At 37.9% G+C, this 13868-nt stretch overlaps 1 protein-coding gene across 4 annotated transcripts in view; it reads right to left on the reverse strand.

The window, feature by feature from the left end:
- AMPD3 (adenosine monophosphate deaminase 3) overlaps positions 1 to 13868 on the reverse strand; it is a 38880-nt gene that overhangs the window by 10643 nt on the left and 14369 nt on the right. For all 4 annotated transcript variants that reach the window (XM_048070162.2, XM_048070160.2, XM_048070161.2 and 1 more), the window contains 6 exons: positions 7030 to 7224; positions 6679 to 6810; positions 5664 to 5827; positions 3918 to 4044; positions 2920 to 3083; positions 928 to 1048 (listed from right to left, as the gene is read on the reverse strand). In XM_048070162.2, coding sequence (XP_047926119.2) covers positions 928 to 1048; positions 2920 to 3083; positions 3918 to 4044; positions 5664 to 5827; positions 6679 to 6810; positions 7030 to 7224 — 903 coding nt within the window. The remainder of the gene's footprint in view (positions 1 to 927; positions 1049 to 2919; positions 3084 to 3917; positions 4045 to 5663; positions 5828 to 6678; positions 6811 to 7029; positions 7225 to 13868) is intronic.

The raw sequence follows: 13868 nt of genomic DNA on the forward strand, positions 1-13868 counted from the left end.
ATTATCTGTCTGTTCTGCCAGGTTATCCCACCAAGCTGAGCAGGAGAGTGAAGAGGAGAATACTCTGGGTCATGTGCAGCCTTAGTACTACTATGTCTGGGTCTAATTTTAGGAATCAGTGGTTCAGAGGATAACGTCAGACATGGTTTTAGACAAAACTATTCTTTATTCTTGGACACATTGTAAAATACAGAGAGAATTTTCTAACACTAACCCGAAAATTCAATTTATGAGAAAATTTTCAGAAGAATTACAACACTCATGTTTCAAGTCTGCCACCCACTGACAAATTATTTTAATTACAAAACAGTGGCCTGGGGATGAGGAGTTGTACAATGGTTATTTACTGATATGCCAGAAATAATGTCTGTCCTAGCCACGACAGTCAAGCTGTATATACAGTATTGCCGTGTTATACAGTTATGTTAAATTTCATGATCAAATGATCCCAGTTACTCTAGATATAAATAATCAAAACCTTTTGAATGAATGCTGAAGCACAGGGATTTTAGTCACCTTTGTCCCTGTACAGAAAAAAACTAGAGCTTTCCTTAAATAATTCTAAGATCTAAAACAAGGAGTAGTAACAAGCTAAAGTAGTTTTTTTCCACTACAACTAAAGTTCTGCTTACAGTAACCAAAAGCAGGCATCACCAAGCCCTTGACATATAAGAACAGTTGATTTTTCCTATAAAGACAGAGCTTTAAAATATTCACGTGGTAAAATATCTGTTTTTGTAGCTTAAATAAGAAATAGGAAGCTCTGCTAAGCTTATGCTTTTATGATCAAAGTGAAGAGTAACTTGTGCCATGCTAAGAATATTAATTTGGGACTGTCCAGATAAGTTAACTTGGTGACTGCTATTTGAACCAGTGACTGATGTCTAAGCAGATAGTGATTAGTTTAGATGAGCAAGCAAGCAATACCTTCTTCAAGAGCAATCCATGAGAAATGTTGTCTGCTGTCAGAAAGGCTGATACAAGATGCGTGATAGACCCAGCTTCTCCACAGTGAGGTCGAAACAGAAAAGTACACATGCCTCTTTCCCTGAGGAGATTAAAACCAAGTTCCACTAACAAGAAATGCATTATTATCTATCTGTTATGTATATAATTATCATTAATATGGTATTTAAAATAAAAATATATGCATTTTCATACAGTTTGGCATGACATCCCATCAGGCCTACATATCGGCCTATTGAGCTGCTGTCAAATAGGGCAGGTCCCTCTACCCAAGTCTCTTCCACGACCTGATGTATTTGTGTGTTCCTTCTTCTTTCCTTCCCCAGTTACAACTCATTTAGCAATTGCTTACCTACTGGGTGAACAGTTGATCAGGGAATTTTAGTTATTATGCTAGACTTCACACTATAATTTCTAGAACTATTTTATTTGTATCATCAATATATAAAAATGATGCTCTGTTTTAAGTTATAATGGACCCTGTCTATACAGTGCAGACGCATACTCCAAGTCTTTGGGGGTGTTCAAAACAGAATTTCAACGAGGACTGCTGGAGAATATAGCAATTTGAGGATATATGGTCAGTAATGCTTCTCCTGAAAAAGGATCTGAGGATGTAATCTAACTTTGCTGATGTAGTTCATATTATAGAAAGTGTAAAACAGTCTTGCAATGGACTGGCTGCGATGTCTCAAACACTTACTGTGTTTAGTGGTGTGAACAGTTTTACTGACTTGTTGATGAGTTGTTTCATTGTCTCACCTAGCTATAAAGATGATTTTATGATTACCTAGGGAGATTTTCAAACGGTAACTGAAATGATCTTGAGGTTAAAAAGAAATGTGTAAGTTCTGACAGAATCTCTGTTTTTGAAAAGACAAAAAGTGTACACTACAGAGAATGCAGAGAAAGACAGGAGGAAGGGATGACTTTAGTTTTAGTTCTGTAATGAACAAGACAACTCAGCAGGTATCTAACAACTAGATCTGTCTAAGTACAAAGCAATCTAAGGTGGATGTTTTTATTATGAGATTTGATTATATAGGCTGGTAGAGAAAGAAATGCTTAAGGTAGCAGTGGGAGAGGGGAAGAGGAGAGGACAAATAACATTTTGATTGTAAACTCGAATAAGACTTGTTAAAATGACAATTTATGTACCTCCTATAAGAAAATTCCCCAACATTTTATAAATAATGAACCAAATCCTTGCAGGGCAGGTGATGATACTGCAATGTCAACGGATGACCTCTCTGTGCCTCAATTTGAGTCAGTTGTGCAGATCACTTGGCAAATCAGCTATAAATTCAGGAACATAACCTCAAGTTGAATTTCAGGCTTAACTGAGGCAATGCCAAAATTTGCTTTCACAGTCATGATTTCTTATTCAGAATCATACATCCCTGCATTATTTGCCTAGGCATTGGTATCAAAAGTGATAAAACTGAATGAATCAGAAAGGACATTTAAGTTAATTAGCTAGATGTGTGGTTTATATTTATGGCTTCCTTTGTCTGTCTTCGGTAACAGCAGCAGCCCTTAAACTAGCATTTCACAACTTTGTATCTCTGAAATCACCACGAGATAACAAGCTACCAACAAGTATGTTAGATTTGGAAATCCACTGTGAATCTGAACAAAGACCAACAAGTCAATTTTGTGGGGTTTCTTTTCTTTCTTTTTTTGTTTTAAATATATTCAGATTTAAGGAATTTATACACAAATGTCAAATGAAGATACTAATCTGATGCCTTTACAATTTCTGAGTATTTCATTTAAGTCTATAGTTAACATTTTCAGAATAAATCATGTACCCCTCTTGGACTCTTTGAAATAGTTTGAGATAACCTTTGCTTCCATAGATGTATGATTTAGACACAGACTTGAGTCAAGACCAAGATTACTAACTGTTTTTTTCTTTCTGGAAACTCATAACAGGGCAAAATGACTACTTACTTCCTAAGGTTGTTTAGCAACATGATGTTGACATACATGTAATACAAATAATAGCTATATGGGGGATTCTTCTCACTGGTCCATAGGTCAGGGTTAAGGCTTTTGTCAGAAAACATATGGCCACTATGTTTGGATTCATCATCAACACTGTCAAAGCCAGTCACCTGTGGGAGATGAGATTCACAGGAATTAGTGCTTTCAAGAAGCAAACTTTGATGTTACTTCTGTTTCAGGACTTGTTTGCACAAAGCATCTAGTTGCCCTCCTTATACTAGCAGTCCTGCTGTTCTGCCCTTCTACCATACCATGCAGACAACAGGAATAGCATGTTTTCTTTGAAATGTTACCCAAACAGCAACTCTCATTCCAGAAACTAGTTCTACTATGAAGCAGGGTTTGCAGAAGCACAAATAAAGAACAAGCATGAACATGACACATTCCTCCTGTTATGCAGGAAGATGAGTCCTGCCATTGATGCATCAGTGTTCAGAAGTGTGCGATCTTAACAAGGCACAACAGTATGGGGTGAGGGGAAAAGAAAAAGAAGTCTCTTAGATACAGATTATAACCCTTTGAACTCATCTGCTTTGTTATTTGAACAGCAGCTGTAGGCCAGAAGCTCTCAGGAAACCTTGAGTTCTGATTTGAGGTATGTTCACAAATGTCTCTCTTAATGAGGTCAACCAGATCTTTCCTGAGCCCCATCAGGATCTACACGTTGTTTCCCTTCAGTCGCCTCCTTTTTGGAGGTCAGTCTCAGAGGCAAGCTCCTTCACATACCAGATTAGTAGGTTCCCTCTCCGCAAGAGCATGTGAACATTTTTTGGTCCTTCATTATAGAGAGGACTACTGGCAGTACAAATAAATAGCTGTTGAGCTGTTTTAAAACAGTAATAAGTATTCTACATAGGAGAAAGGTTCTTTTAGTGTCTGGCAACAGCTGTGTTGAATAGGAGAGGCTCCATTTCATGTAAGACAGAAAATCTGAGCATACTTACATATTTGAGGAAAAGGTGCAATTCTTTGTGGTCTTTGGGATTGATTGTTGCTTCAAACAAAGGTACAAAAATGTTCTCTAACATCTTCCCAAAACTAGGCAGAATATTTTTTGACCTAAATATATCACTGAAGGGGAAAAAATACACACAGTTGTGACTATTCTTTAATCATCTTATGTTTTTCATCAGTTTTCACATTTCCTTTCATTTCTGTTTATATTCTAAGGCTTCAGTTTTCCCAGGATTGAGAAATCCAAAGTTTAATGTCAGGGCAGGGATTGTTTCTGTGCTTTGTTTCCTGCACTGCCTGGCATTCTGCTTCATCCAGACTCTGCAGAAGTTCCTGAGTGCTCCAAAAATAGTGCAAGTAAGCAGTGGTAGATGTAGTCTCAAGAACAATGACCCCTTTCCTTTACAGCAATCCAAGTACTAAAAAGGGAGATAAGGAACCACCCCTCACGAGAGTCTGTTCTCTAGTTTTAACTACTCTAAATGAAAGTAAAATGTTATGGTTTAGTGAGGCTTTCACAAAAGAGAGGCAGTACTTCAGTGAGTCATTAAATGCATGACTTAATGGAAGCACTGGTGAGGGGTCTGGAGAACAAGTCTTACGAGGAGCGGCTGAGGGAGCTGGGGTTGTTCAGCCTGGAGAAGAGGAGGCTCAGGGGCAACCTTATCGCTCTCTACAGTTACCTTAAAGGAGGCTGTAGCAAGGTGGGGGTTGGTCTGTTCTCCCACGTGCCTGGTGACAGGTCGAGGGGGAATGGGCTAAAGTTGCGCCAGGGGAGGTTTAGGTTGGATATTAGGAAGAACTTCTTTACTGAAAGGGTTATTAGGCATTGGAATGGGCTGCCCAGGGACGTGGTTGAGTCACCATGCCTGGAGGTCTTTAAGAGACATTTAGATGTAGAGCTTAGTGATATGGTTTAGTAGAGGACTTGTTAGTGTTAGGTCAGAGGTGGGACTAGGTGATCTTGGAGGTATCTTCCAACCTAGATGATTCTGTGATTCTGTGAAAAGAGAGGAACTTTCTCCTTAGTGAGAAATACACTCTGGGAGATACATGCGACTATAACAGCTCTTTCTCTACTCATATTTGAACTATGCAATTTCAAAACACAAAGCTCAGCCATTTAAGGCTGGCAAAATCATCACAGGAGACTGTACTAGTTACAATACACAGTAGTAGAAACACAAAACATTTAATAATGGACTTAAAAGTCCCAAAGGATGCTTAAAAACTTAGCAGTACTAATACTGATTTAAGCTTGCAACTTAATATAACATGCGGGTCATAACAATGCGGGTTGCATTTCTAAGTTCACTGTCATGTAGTCACTGGTCTTAAGGAAGTTTGATGATAATGGTCTTGCAGAGCAATTTCTGCTCCCTTACGGAATTCAGGAGTTGATTTATTTTCATTACTGAATTGCATTTTACATTGTCTTTGAATGCAACTTAATTTCATCCAGTTGTGATTTTTGTTTTTAGTATCTTCAGGCTTTAAAGTATTTCACAGTTGTTTTGAATGGCTTCATACAAGTACATTTAAACCACATCTCCTCCTCCACCCCCAGACTGTCATGAGATTTGCAGCAATGGTCAAGAATAAGTTTCCCAGGCTGTTGCTTATAAATAGAACTACAGAACAGCTCATAAGCCATTAAAAAAAAAATCAGAAATTAAAATAAATTCATTAGGATGATTTCAAACTCTTAGGATTACCAAGAACTCACGATTACTTACTAGATTCTGGGAACCTGAATTATCCAGCGCATATTTGGGGAATAAACTTTATTTTTAATGAACCATTTTGCCAAGTTCAGCCATTCATCAGGAGACCGTCCATAAATGGATAATCGGGGTTCTGTATACTGGTATTTACTTTCTTCTAGTTCACGGGCTACTTCCTATTGAACAATAAATATATTTGCTTTAGTATGGACACTGAATATCATTAACAGCTAGTAGTATATTCACCACTGTATTTTCCTCAGACCAGGTATAGCTTTGTACTGTTACTCCTTAAAGGGAATTGCTAGTCTGTTAATTCATTGTTTTTTTGATTTTAGGTATTTAAATGTTCTACCAGAATGCCATTTGAGTATAACTAATTGTAACACCTAGATTTAGAGGACAAAATTTTTGTGCAACTATTCCAAATATTTTTGCAAGACATATGTTCAAAACTGGTAAATCAGAACAATAATACTTTATACCATCATAAATGACTGCATAAAATAAGCAGAGCATTAATGAATCTGACCTAGAACTCATGGTACTAAGTAATTTTAAGACTATTAATTTTAGACAAGTACTTATGTATATCTAAAAATCATTGATATCTAGTTCATGAATACAACTAATTCTTTTGTTGTAAGAAGCAAACCTGAAGCCTGTGCATGTGTGTGCAGATACAGATTTCTGTAGAGGTGCTTTCTTAGGTCTTCCCTTCCCTAGCAACTAGCACCAGCCAACTACATCCTAACAAAATATTAAGCCAGTGATTTGAGTCTTGGCAGCTCCCCATTAGTTTGAAACTGCACACAACTCTGCTTTGAACTTACACACAGTTTAGAGCTCAAACAATTGTTTAGGAAGCAGCAGTGGCTGACTTAGCAGAGGCCTTTCTGATAAATTGGTAGAGCAAGCTTAATACTTGAGAATCACTTAACCACACTGCTAACTCTAGATACAGTTACCACAAATCTTTTGCTAACCCTTACTTCTCTACAGCTGGAAAAGCATAAAAATTATTTACCTTGACCATGCGAGCAAAATATTCACCACCAATGTAGTTCTCAGTTTTCAAATACAAGTCCCTCAGCTCACTGGCACCAACTGGATTGTACTTAGAATTGAATTTGTCAAATCGATGAAATGTTTGACGACCCTGTAGAAGGAAAAAAAAATAATCTTGGTTTTAAGTACACAATATAAATAAAATTGCCTAGAAATAAAATGCACAAAGAAGAAAAGAGCTATGCTTAGTTCAAACATGAAGTAATGCATGAGTTTAAATTCTGATTTAATGTTATCATGAAAAAAATGTAGAAAACAGAATTTCACACTTAGAAAACATAGTTTTTTCTTATTTTGGTATCTTACTTACTGCATGGACATCTAAAGAGTCTACAGTGAGGTCATAAGGGTCCATGTGAAGGCTTTCAAAGACTTGCTTTAAGGTCATCTTCTTGCCTTTTTTCTCTGCAACAATCCTGTCTGGCTCTGTTTGATATGTATGCTTAATAAACCTCAGTAAGTGTTTCTGGTTCATGCAAGCAGCAGCATGGATATGAGTATCAACCTGAAATCAAAATAAGGTCATTCATGCTTGTTATATTTATATATAAACTTACTTTGTTAATTAATGTATGTCAGTGACAACAATGACTAAAGCCTTCTAAAATATTCCTTAAGCAATGAATGGATTTGTGCCTCAGCAAGTCAAAATGTTTCAGAACCCTGACAGTTTGGTTTGGGGAGGATTATTCAATCATCAGAGCTATCAATAAAATAAAGTAGCTGTCAGTTAATAGTTCCCTTTTTATATAAGAAATTTTTCAACAAGATACATTACAAATGCCAATCACAGAATTGGGATTCAGAGAAAAATTTGAGACTTCCTTAAAGGATGCTCTGATCCCTTAGTATCCTTCAACATATTTCATCCATGAATCAATGAAGTTGTTCTAGGTACAAACCGTAGTTTATAACCATCCTCTCTGACTGAAAGGACCTGGAATTCTCAGCCACTTCCAAAAGCATAAGTCATTTTTGGTTTTCGACCACATGAATCATTTCAGGTCTCATGCACGTGAGAGATTTTTGTCACCTTTTTCAAGTTTAATCATAATACAGCAACTCATAATACTGACAGGCCTTTCAGTTTCTTCAGAACTGTTCACACACTGAGGGAGGTGCAAGCTTCACAGAAGGACTGAGAGCACTCCATTTTTTTTCTGGAGTGCCTATTTAAAAAAAAAAGTGACAAGAACAAAACAGCTTCCACTGATATTCTTCTCTTTTGCCTAGAAGTTTGCACTGCTATTTGAGCAGCCTGTATTAGATAGATCACAATCCAAAGAAACAACTGGTGAGGTCTGGGAGTTTGTTGGTTTAAGTTTTCCATTTTAAGTATGTGTAATTTCTGCCTCCAGCAGGTATATGCAATGAATAACACAGTCCACTTGCAGTCAAGGGTTCAGTATTTTTAACTACACAGATAAAGAACAGAAGAAATAAAACCAGGTATATTCCCCAACTTCTGCTTATATGAAAAGGCAGGTAATGCTGATAACTTCATGAGGACTAAGTACCTGAAAGGAAGGAATAGGCCTTAGCAGGGATAATGAGGAATTTAACAGCACAGAAGTATCTTGTGTGTGTGGAGCAGCACCTATGGGTACATTTTCTGTGAAATTCCTTGAGTAATCCATCCTGACTGAAAAACAGAATAGCCTGATGCATGTCCTAGCCAAAATAATGAAATGCCTCTAGCAACAAATTACTATCAATTTAAAAGCAAAACCAACAAAACACACACACACACACAAAAAAAAAAAACACTGTCCTGATTATATTTCACAGTTGACAAAGATAAGTGCAAAAGCCCTGGGAACTGTTTGACAGACTCTGAAACTGCTCTCCAGTCCAGAGTGCCAGATCCTAGCAGAAGCAGTTTTAGCTCAGTAGTGCTACAGGCTGCCTGCTAAGCTTCACGTTAGCCTCCAGCCCAGGAACTAGCTGGATACGGAGGGCTGCAAGAGCAAGGATGTGTGGTAGAAACAGTCCCAGCTTTCACTATTTCTAACACTTGCCTTGTGCACCAGCTACAATTTCACATAACACTTCACGGTAAAATGTTACTTACTATGATTCCAAACCATCTCCTACCATATATATAGGACAGAGGAACTATGAGGTGTTTTTTTAGACTTATCACCTGAACCATCCTGTCCCTGTTATATATTATCTTGAAACATGTATTACAAACTGACTATATGTTGCTTCCTACTCCTGCAGAACCCTTCTGTAAGCTGGTCTTTTAAGACCTGTCAGTTCAAATATGCTAGACACTACAGCTGAATGAAGAGAAGCAAGAACCAGTCCTGTCTGGACACAACAGGAGGTACAGTACTAATGCACAGGAAGCACTACTGTGTGTAAAATAGTAAAACCAGCTCTGCTTAACATATTATTATGTTCCCCGGAGTACCTGTATAGACATTTGAACCCAAGTGCATTTTATAAATGCTTACTTAAGTTAGGAATTGTCTTCTGTTTTAGAAAAACATTGTTTACTACAACCTGGTCCTGTACCAATGAAATCCTATGTACTAGCAGGTTTGGTTACCTTACCTGGGAGAACTAAATAACAGTTAATAGATACATAAGCTCTAAACATGCATGAGAAAGCAATATATAAGCATACAATACCAGTTACAGGGAACCTCAACAAGTATAGTTAATTTAGTTTCAGAATGTGGTAGTTTTCAGTGGTGGCTCAGCTACTGAAATTACTGTCCCTACAAAACTTCCTCTTCCTTTAAATCAACATGACTCAGCTACTGTTATAAGGGAAAGCAAGGAGACATTTTGTTTATTTTGTTTGCTTGTATGCAAGGATCAGATGACAGAATAGTAACTGCCTTTCTTTTAAAGTCCTGCTTCTCTTTGAGAAATGCTTTTCTCAAGTGTGCCTCTGCAATTTGGCAAGTTCCTGTCAAATTCTCACGAGTCCCCATAACCATAACACACACAGCTCTATAGCTAAGCTAACCACATCCGGCTTATTCCCTGAGAACCAAGACCTGCCTTCTTTTCTTTCTCTTCCTCCCTCTCTCGAAATATAGTTATTGCCCGAGAGTGAGACTTTCTACCAGAGAATGCTTTTATCAGAGAAGATGCAGTACTTTGGCTACTTTAACTATCCAGTACATTATAACATTTACATAACCAGCAACTTTATACCAACAAAAATTTAACAGAGTAACACACAGCTTTTTCTTCATTCTGCATTTTAGGAGCTACTTCATTTTTTGGAAAGGTTTTAATGACTTGAGCTTTGACCTAGCCTAGCACATAATACATTAGTCTGCATGCTCTTGTGCATTTTCACAATTAAGGGTGCAATCCCATCCAAATGAAGCAGCATAGAATCTTTAGACATAGCTTATATGGTCTGCTCTGGTTAGAGATTTTTTTAAACTTGTATTTGAAACATTATCATGTTAGGGAATTATTGCCAAACTCATTGTTACTTACTATGAAAGGCAACTACTAAAAAAAAGTGGAACCTATTCACTTTAAATAAGAGTGACAAATAGCCCCTTTGCCTCCTCCCTCACCCTAAAGAAAGACAAAACCGGTCCCATTCTTAAGCTGGTACTATCCTGTTCTTCATACATAAACTAAGCAAAGTCTTTTCTGGGACATGAATAACAATCCCCTACCACAAGGTTCATTTGCTTCTACTTGCATGCATTCTACCTGCATGTCCAGATTTATTACGCTGCCACTCCATCCCAATTTTCCCTTAGTGAAAAAATAAAAAACACTCGGCTGCACACCCTTCGCCAAGCTCTCTGTAGTTCTTTTTCTCATCTCCCCCCAAGAGGAAGCATTTTATGCAAGGTCACATTAACCTTCAATGAAAAGAAGGAACAAAATGACTGCCAGAAGCCTATCTTGGAACACATGTGCCTTGTGTGAACTTTTTTTTTTTTTAAACCAAATAAAGATAATGGTTAACCCAAAGCTTTCCTTACTTCTTTTAACTCCATCATCCCATTCAAGCAGTGGCAGACATCAGTTTTCTTTCAGTAATGGATGGTCGAATTCCCTTCCCTCAGCAATTCTCCAAGTAATGGAGCCAGCCTGTCTTCCTCTGCACCTTCTCATTTCAGACCAGCCCTTTCCTTGTTGACCTGAGCACCCATGCCATTCTGTCCGCAGACTTTGCGAATGAAACACTTGTACTTCCCAATCAAGACAGTTACATCTGTGTACAGCTCACAGTGTGGAGTTCCCTTTGCCCCCCAACCACGCCTTGGAGGCCCCCCTTCCCTAAGCCTCTCTGCCTCCCTCCTCTTCCTGCATTGCTTCCCTTTGCTCCCACTCTCTCAAATATCCACAAATCATCAAGTCACATCAATTTCATGGATAGATTTCAGTGCATAGATTAATAACACCACAACTGCAAACTACCTGGTGTTCTGCATATGTGCACTTCAACTTGTGCATGCTTCTACCCCAATAACTACGGGCTTCGTGGACTTCCCAGGGATTCCCCTGCAGCCTCAACACCCGATTGACAGAATATCATTCCACATTGCACTGACAGATTCCCTGCTCACCAATATATTTACACTGCTTTTCAAAGAGGAAGCATTAGCTTTTCAAAGAGGAAGCAACAACCTTTTTCATTAAGCTTAATTCTTTACTTGTAGATCTATAATAGACAATGAAAGGCAGAAGACACAAAATTTTCTGCTCTAGGGCAATGTGTCATACCCTCAGGTCTGGTTGACTGACACACTGAAATAATGGCTGAAAAGAGAAAGCATATGGAAGGAGAACTAGGCCATCCATTTTTCATCTTTAGAAGACTATATCAAAGCTATTTGCAGTGAAGGACACCTATCAATGCAGTACATAGACACACTTCATAAAGGCAGCAAATAAATGTTAGGTAATCAAATATTTTGCCTTTACCTTTAAAAAAAAGAAAAGGAAACAACCTCCCCCCCTAAAAAGAACAATACAGACAAACCAAAGTTCCTATTAAGAGAAACCGCTCCTATACCAAAAAAGCACAGTAAATGCCTCCTGCAATTAGCAACATTTTAATAAAGAAAAAGAATATTCAACATCCTTCCTTTACATTGAAGGCGTATTTCAGCTGAAAGGCTGAACCACTGACCCTCAAATATCTGAGGCTGTTGGACAAATGGTCTGTTTGAAGCCCAGCTCAAAAACCTCGCATCCTTGTTTATGAAAACAAGATACCCTAGTACACAAAGGCTAGAACTCAGTTGTGTGCTGTGGAGCTAAACTTACTACTTTATTTCATTCCTAATGCAGTCAAACAGGAGTTATGTAGCAGTCACTGTGACTGCACTTTGCTATGCATTGGCTGGAGAACGTGGGAGAGCCTTTCTAATGGCAGACTCAAAAGTCTTGTCTAAAGTTAGCCTTCTCCTAAACAGACAGTTGTCCACCTCCTGTGGTGAGCCAAGTGGAGTCAGTCACACTATCTTACCACCTGTGGACTCTCATCTGTGTAGTGAAACGTTTGTCTCATTATTAAAGGGTAATTTTCCAATTCCAGCTTGATCAGTGCAAAACATCTCCCTGTTTGCATTCTGGTCAAGTCCAATACCTCAAATATACACATACACTTCCCTTACTTAATGGAAATCTTATCTTGGGATTTATTATATTGATAAGCTCTCTGGATAATTCCCACTTAAACCAGGAAAAGAAAAGGGCAGGGTCAGAGAGAAGGGAAAAGAACAATAAACTCCGATTGTCATGTCAGCAAATAATGCCGACCAGCTTTCTGCTGTACCTTTCTAAATACACTGATTTCTAAATACAGTGATAGACCTTGCTACTATATTAATGATTGCTTTAATTTTGTTATTTTCCATCAGTTACATTAGCAAACAGATTGTACCAGTATTTCCATACTAGTGTGTGACAGATGTAATCAACAACTTAACTCTCTCAGGGGGTGAATCTTATTTCTTGCTTTTCATATGGGCAGTTTGTATTGTTAAGGATTGACTAAAAGAGAGACATCCTGAAAATATAGGCCCTAGTAGTGTCCATTTCCTATTATAAATTTCACTGTTGATACTGTTATTATTAAAGAAGCATTTCTGGTGAGTTATGGATCCAAACGTCACTTAGACTAGCAAGATAAAACGATTATTTGGGGGCTTACAGTAACTCTGTCTACAATGCAGTTTGCTTGCCACAGGGAGTGCTTTATAACAATATTATCTGTAAGGGTTTAAGCAAGATTAACTCTGTGCTGCAAGATTTTTTTAAGCAATATCTAGTAGTAGGACAAGTCTCTGCCAGAGAAGAGCAAGCTTGTTCCTGCTATCTTGAATTTGAGTGTTGAGTGATGCACATTTTGTGCTTCTGAACAACATTAATTCATTTGTAGACTGGCTTATTTACTACTAGATAATTAGAAAATAATTACATGCTCGGAGACATTGAACAGTTGCTTTTAAAAGTTGAACTGAGCAAGTAAAGCTTCTCTCTACTCAGACTGATTGCCAAGGGATTTATCTGATCCACACCTGTCCATTGCATCTCTCAGTCACCATATGTTTTATTATTAACACCTCTATCAGCTAGGCAAGTGTTTTATCCGAATGTAGCATGGAGTAAGTATCTTGGCTGGGGTTATGCAAGATAACTGCCAACAAGTTCAGATTCGAATCTTGGCCACTTGAGTGAATTAGCTAACAGATCCTCCCATCCACACTCATAACAGATAAGTTCTAATGAATTTCACGTTTTTAATCTAACAGTCCATCTGCTTCTGGCCATGTGAGAGACAGAGATACATTCATCAAACACTTTTGCTTAGCAGATTTTGTGCTTGACAGTTTATTACCGCAACAGTAGCAAACATTCAGCAGCCAGCGCGCTGGACACTATAGAGAAAAGCCAAACTGACTTTTTGATGTACTAGCAAACCAAAACATAACAATTGTTGATCTAAATTCCAAAGTTACAAAGTAAGGACTACCTCTTTCAATTGTCTATGAAAAAAATGCAAAATGGACCTGAAATGGTTAAAAACACCACAATGATTACTGCTTTGTGAAGAAATCTCACTTATGAAACTGAAGCATTTTCTCTCCAGTAACATCCTTTAAAACTGAAGAAAGGGAAGCAAACTAAGCAACATAACACTGTTAATTCCAT

Source organism: Anser cygnoides, chromosome 5, assembly GCF_040182565.1.
Source record: "Anser cygnoides isolate HZ-2024a breed goose chromosome 5, Taihu_goose_T2T_genome, whole genome shotgun sequence".
Taxonomy (NCBI): domain Eukaryota; kingdom Metazoa; phylum Chordata; class Aves; order Anseriformes; family Anatidae; genus Anser; species Anser cygnoides.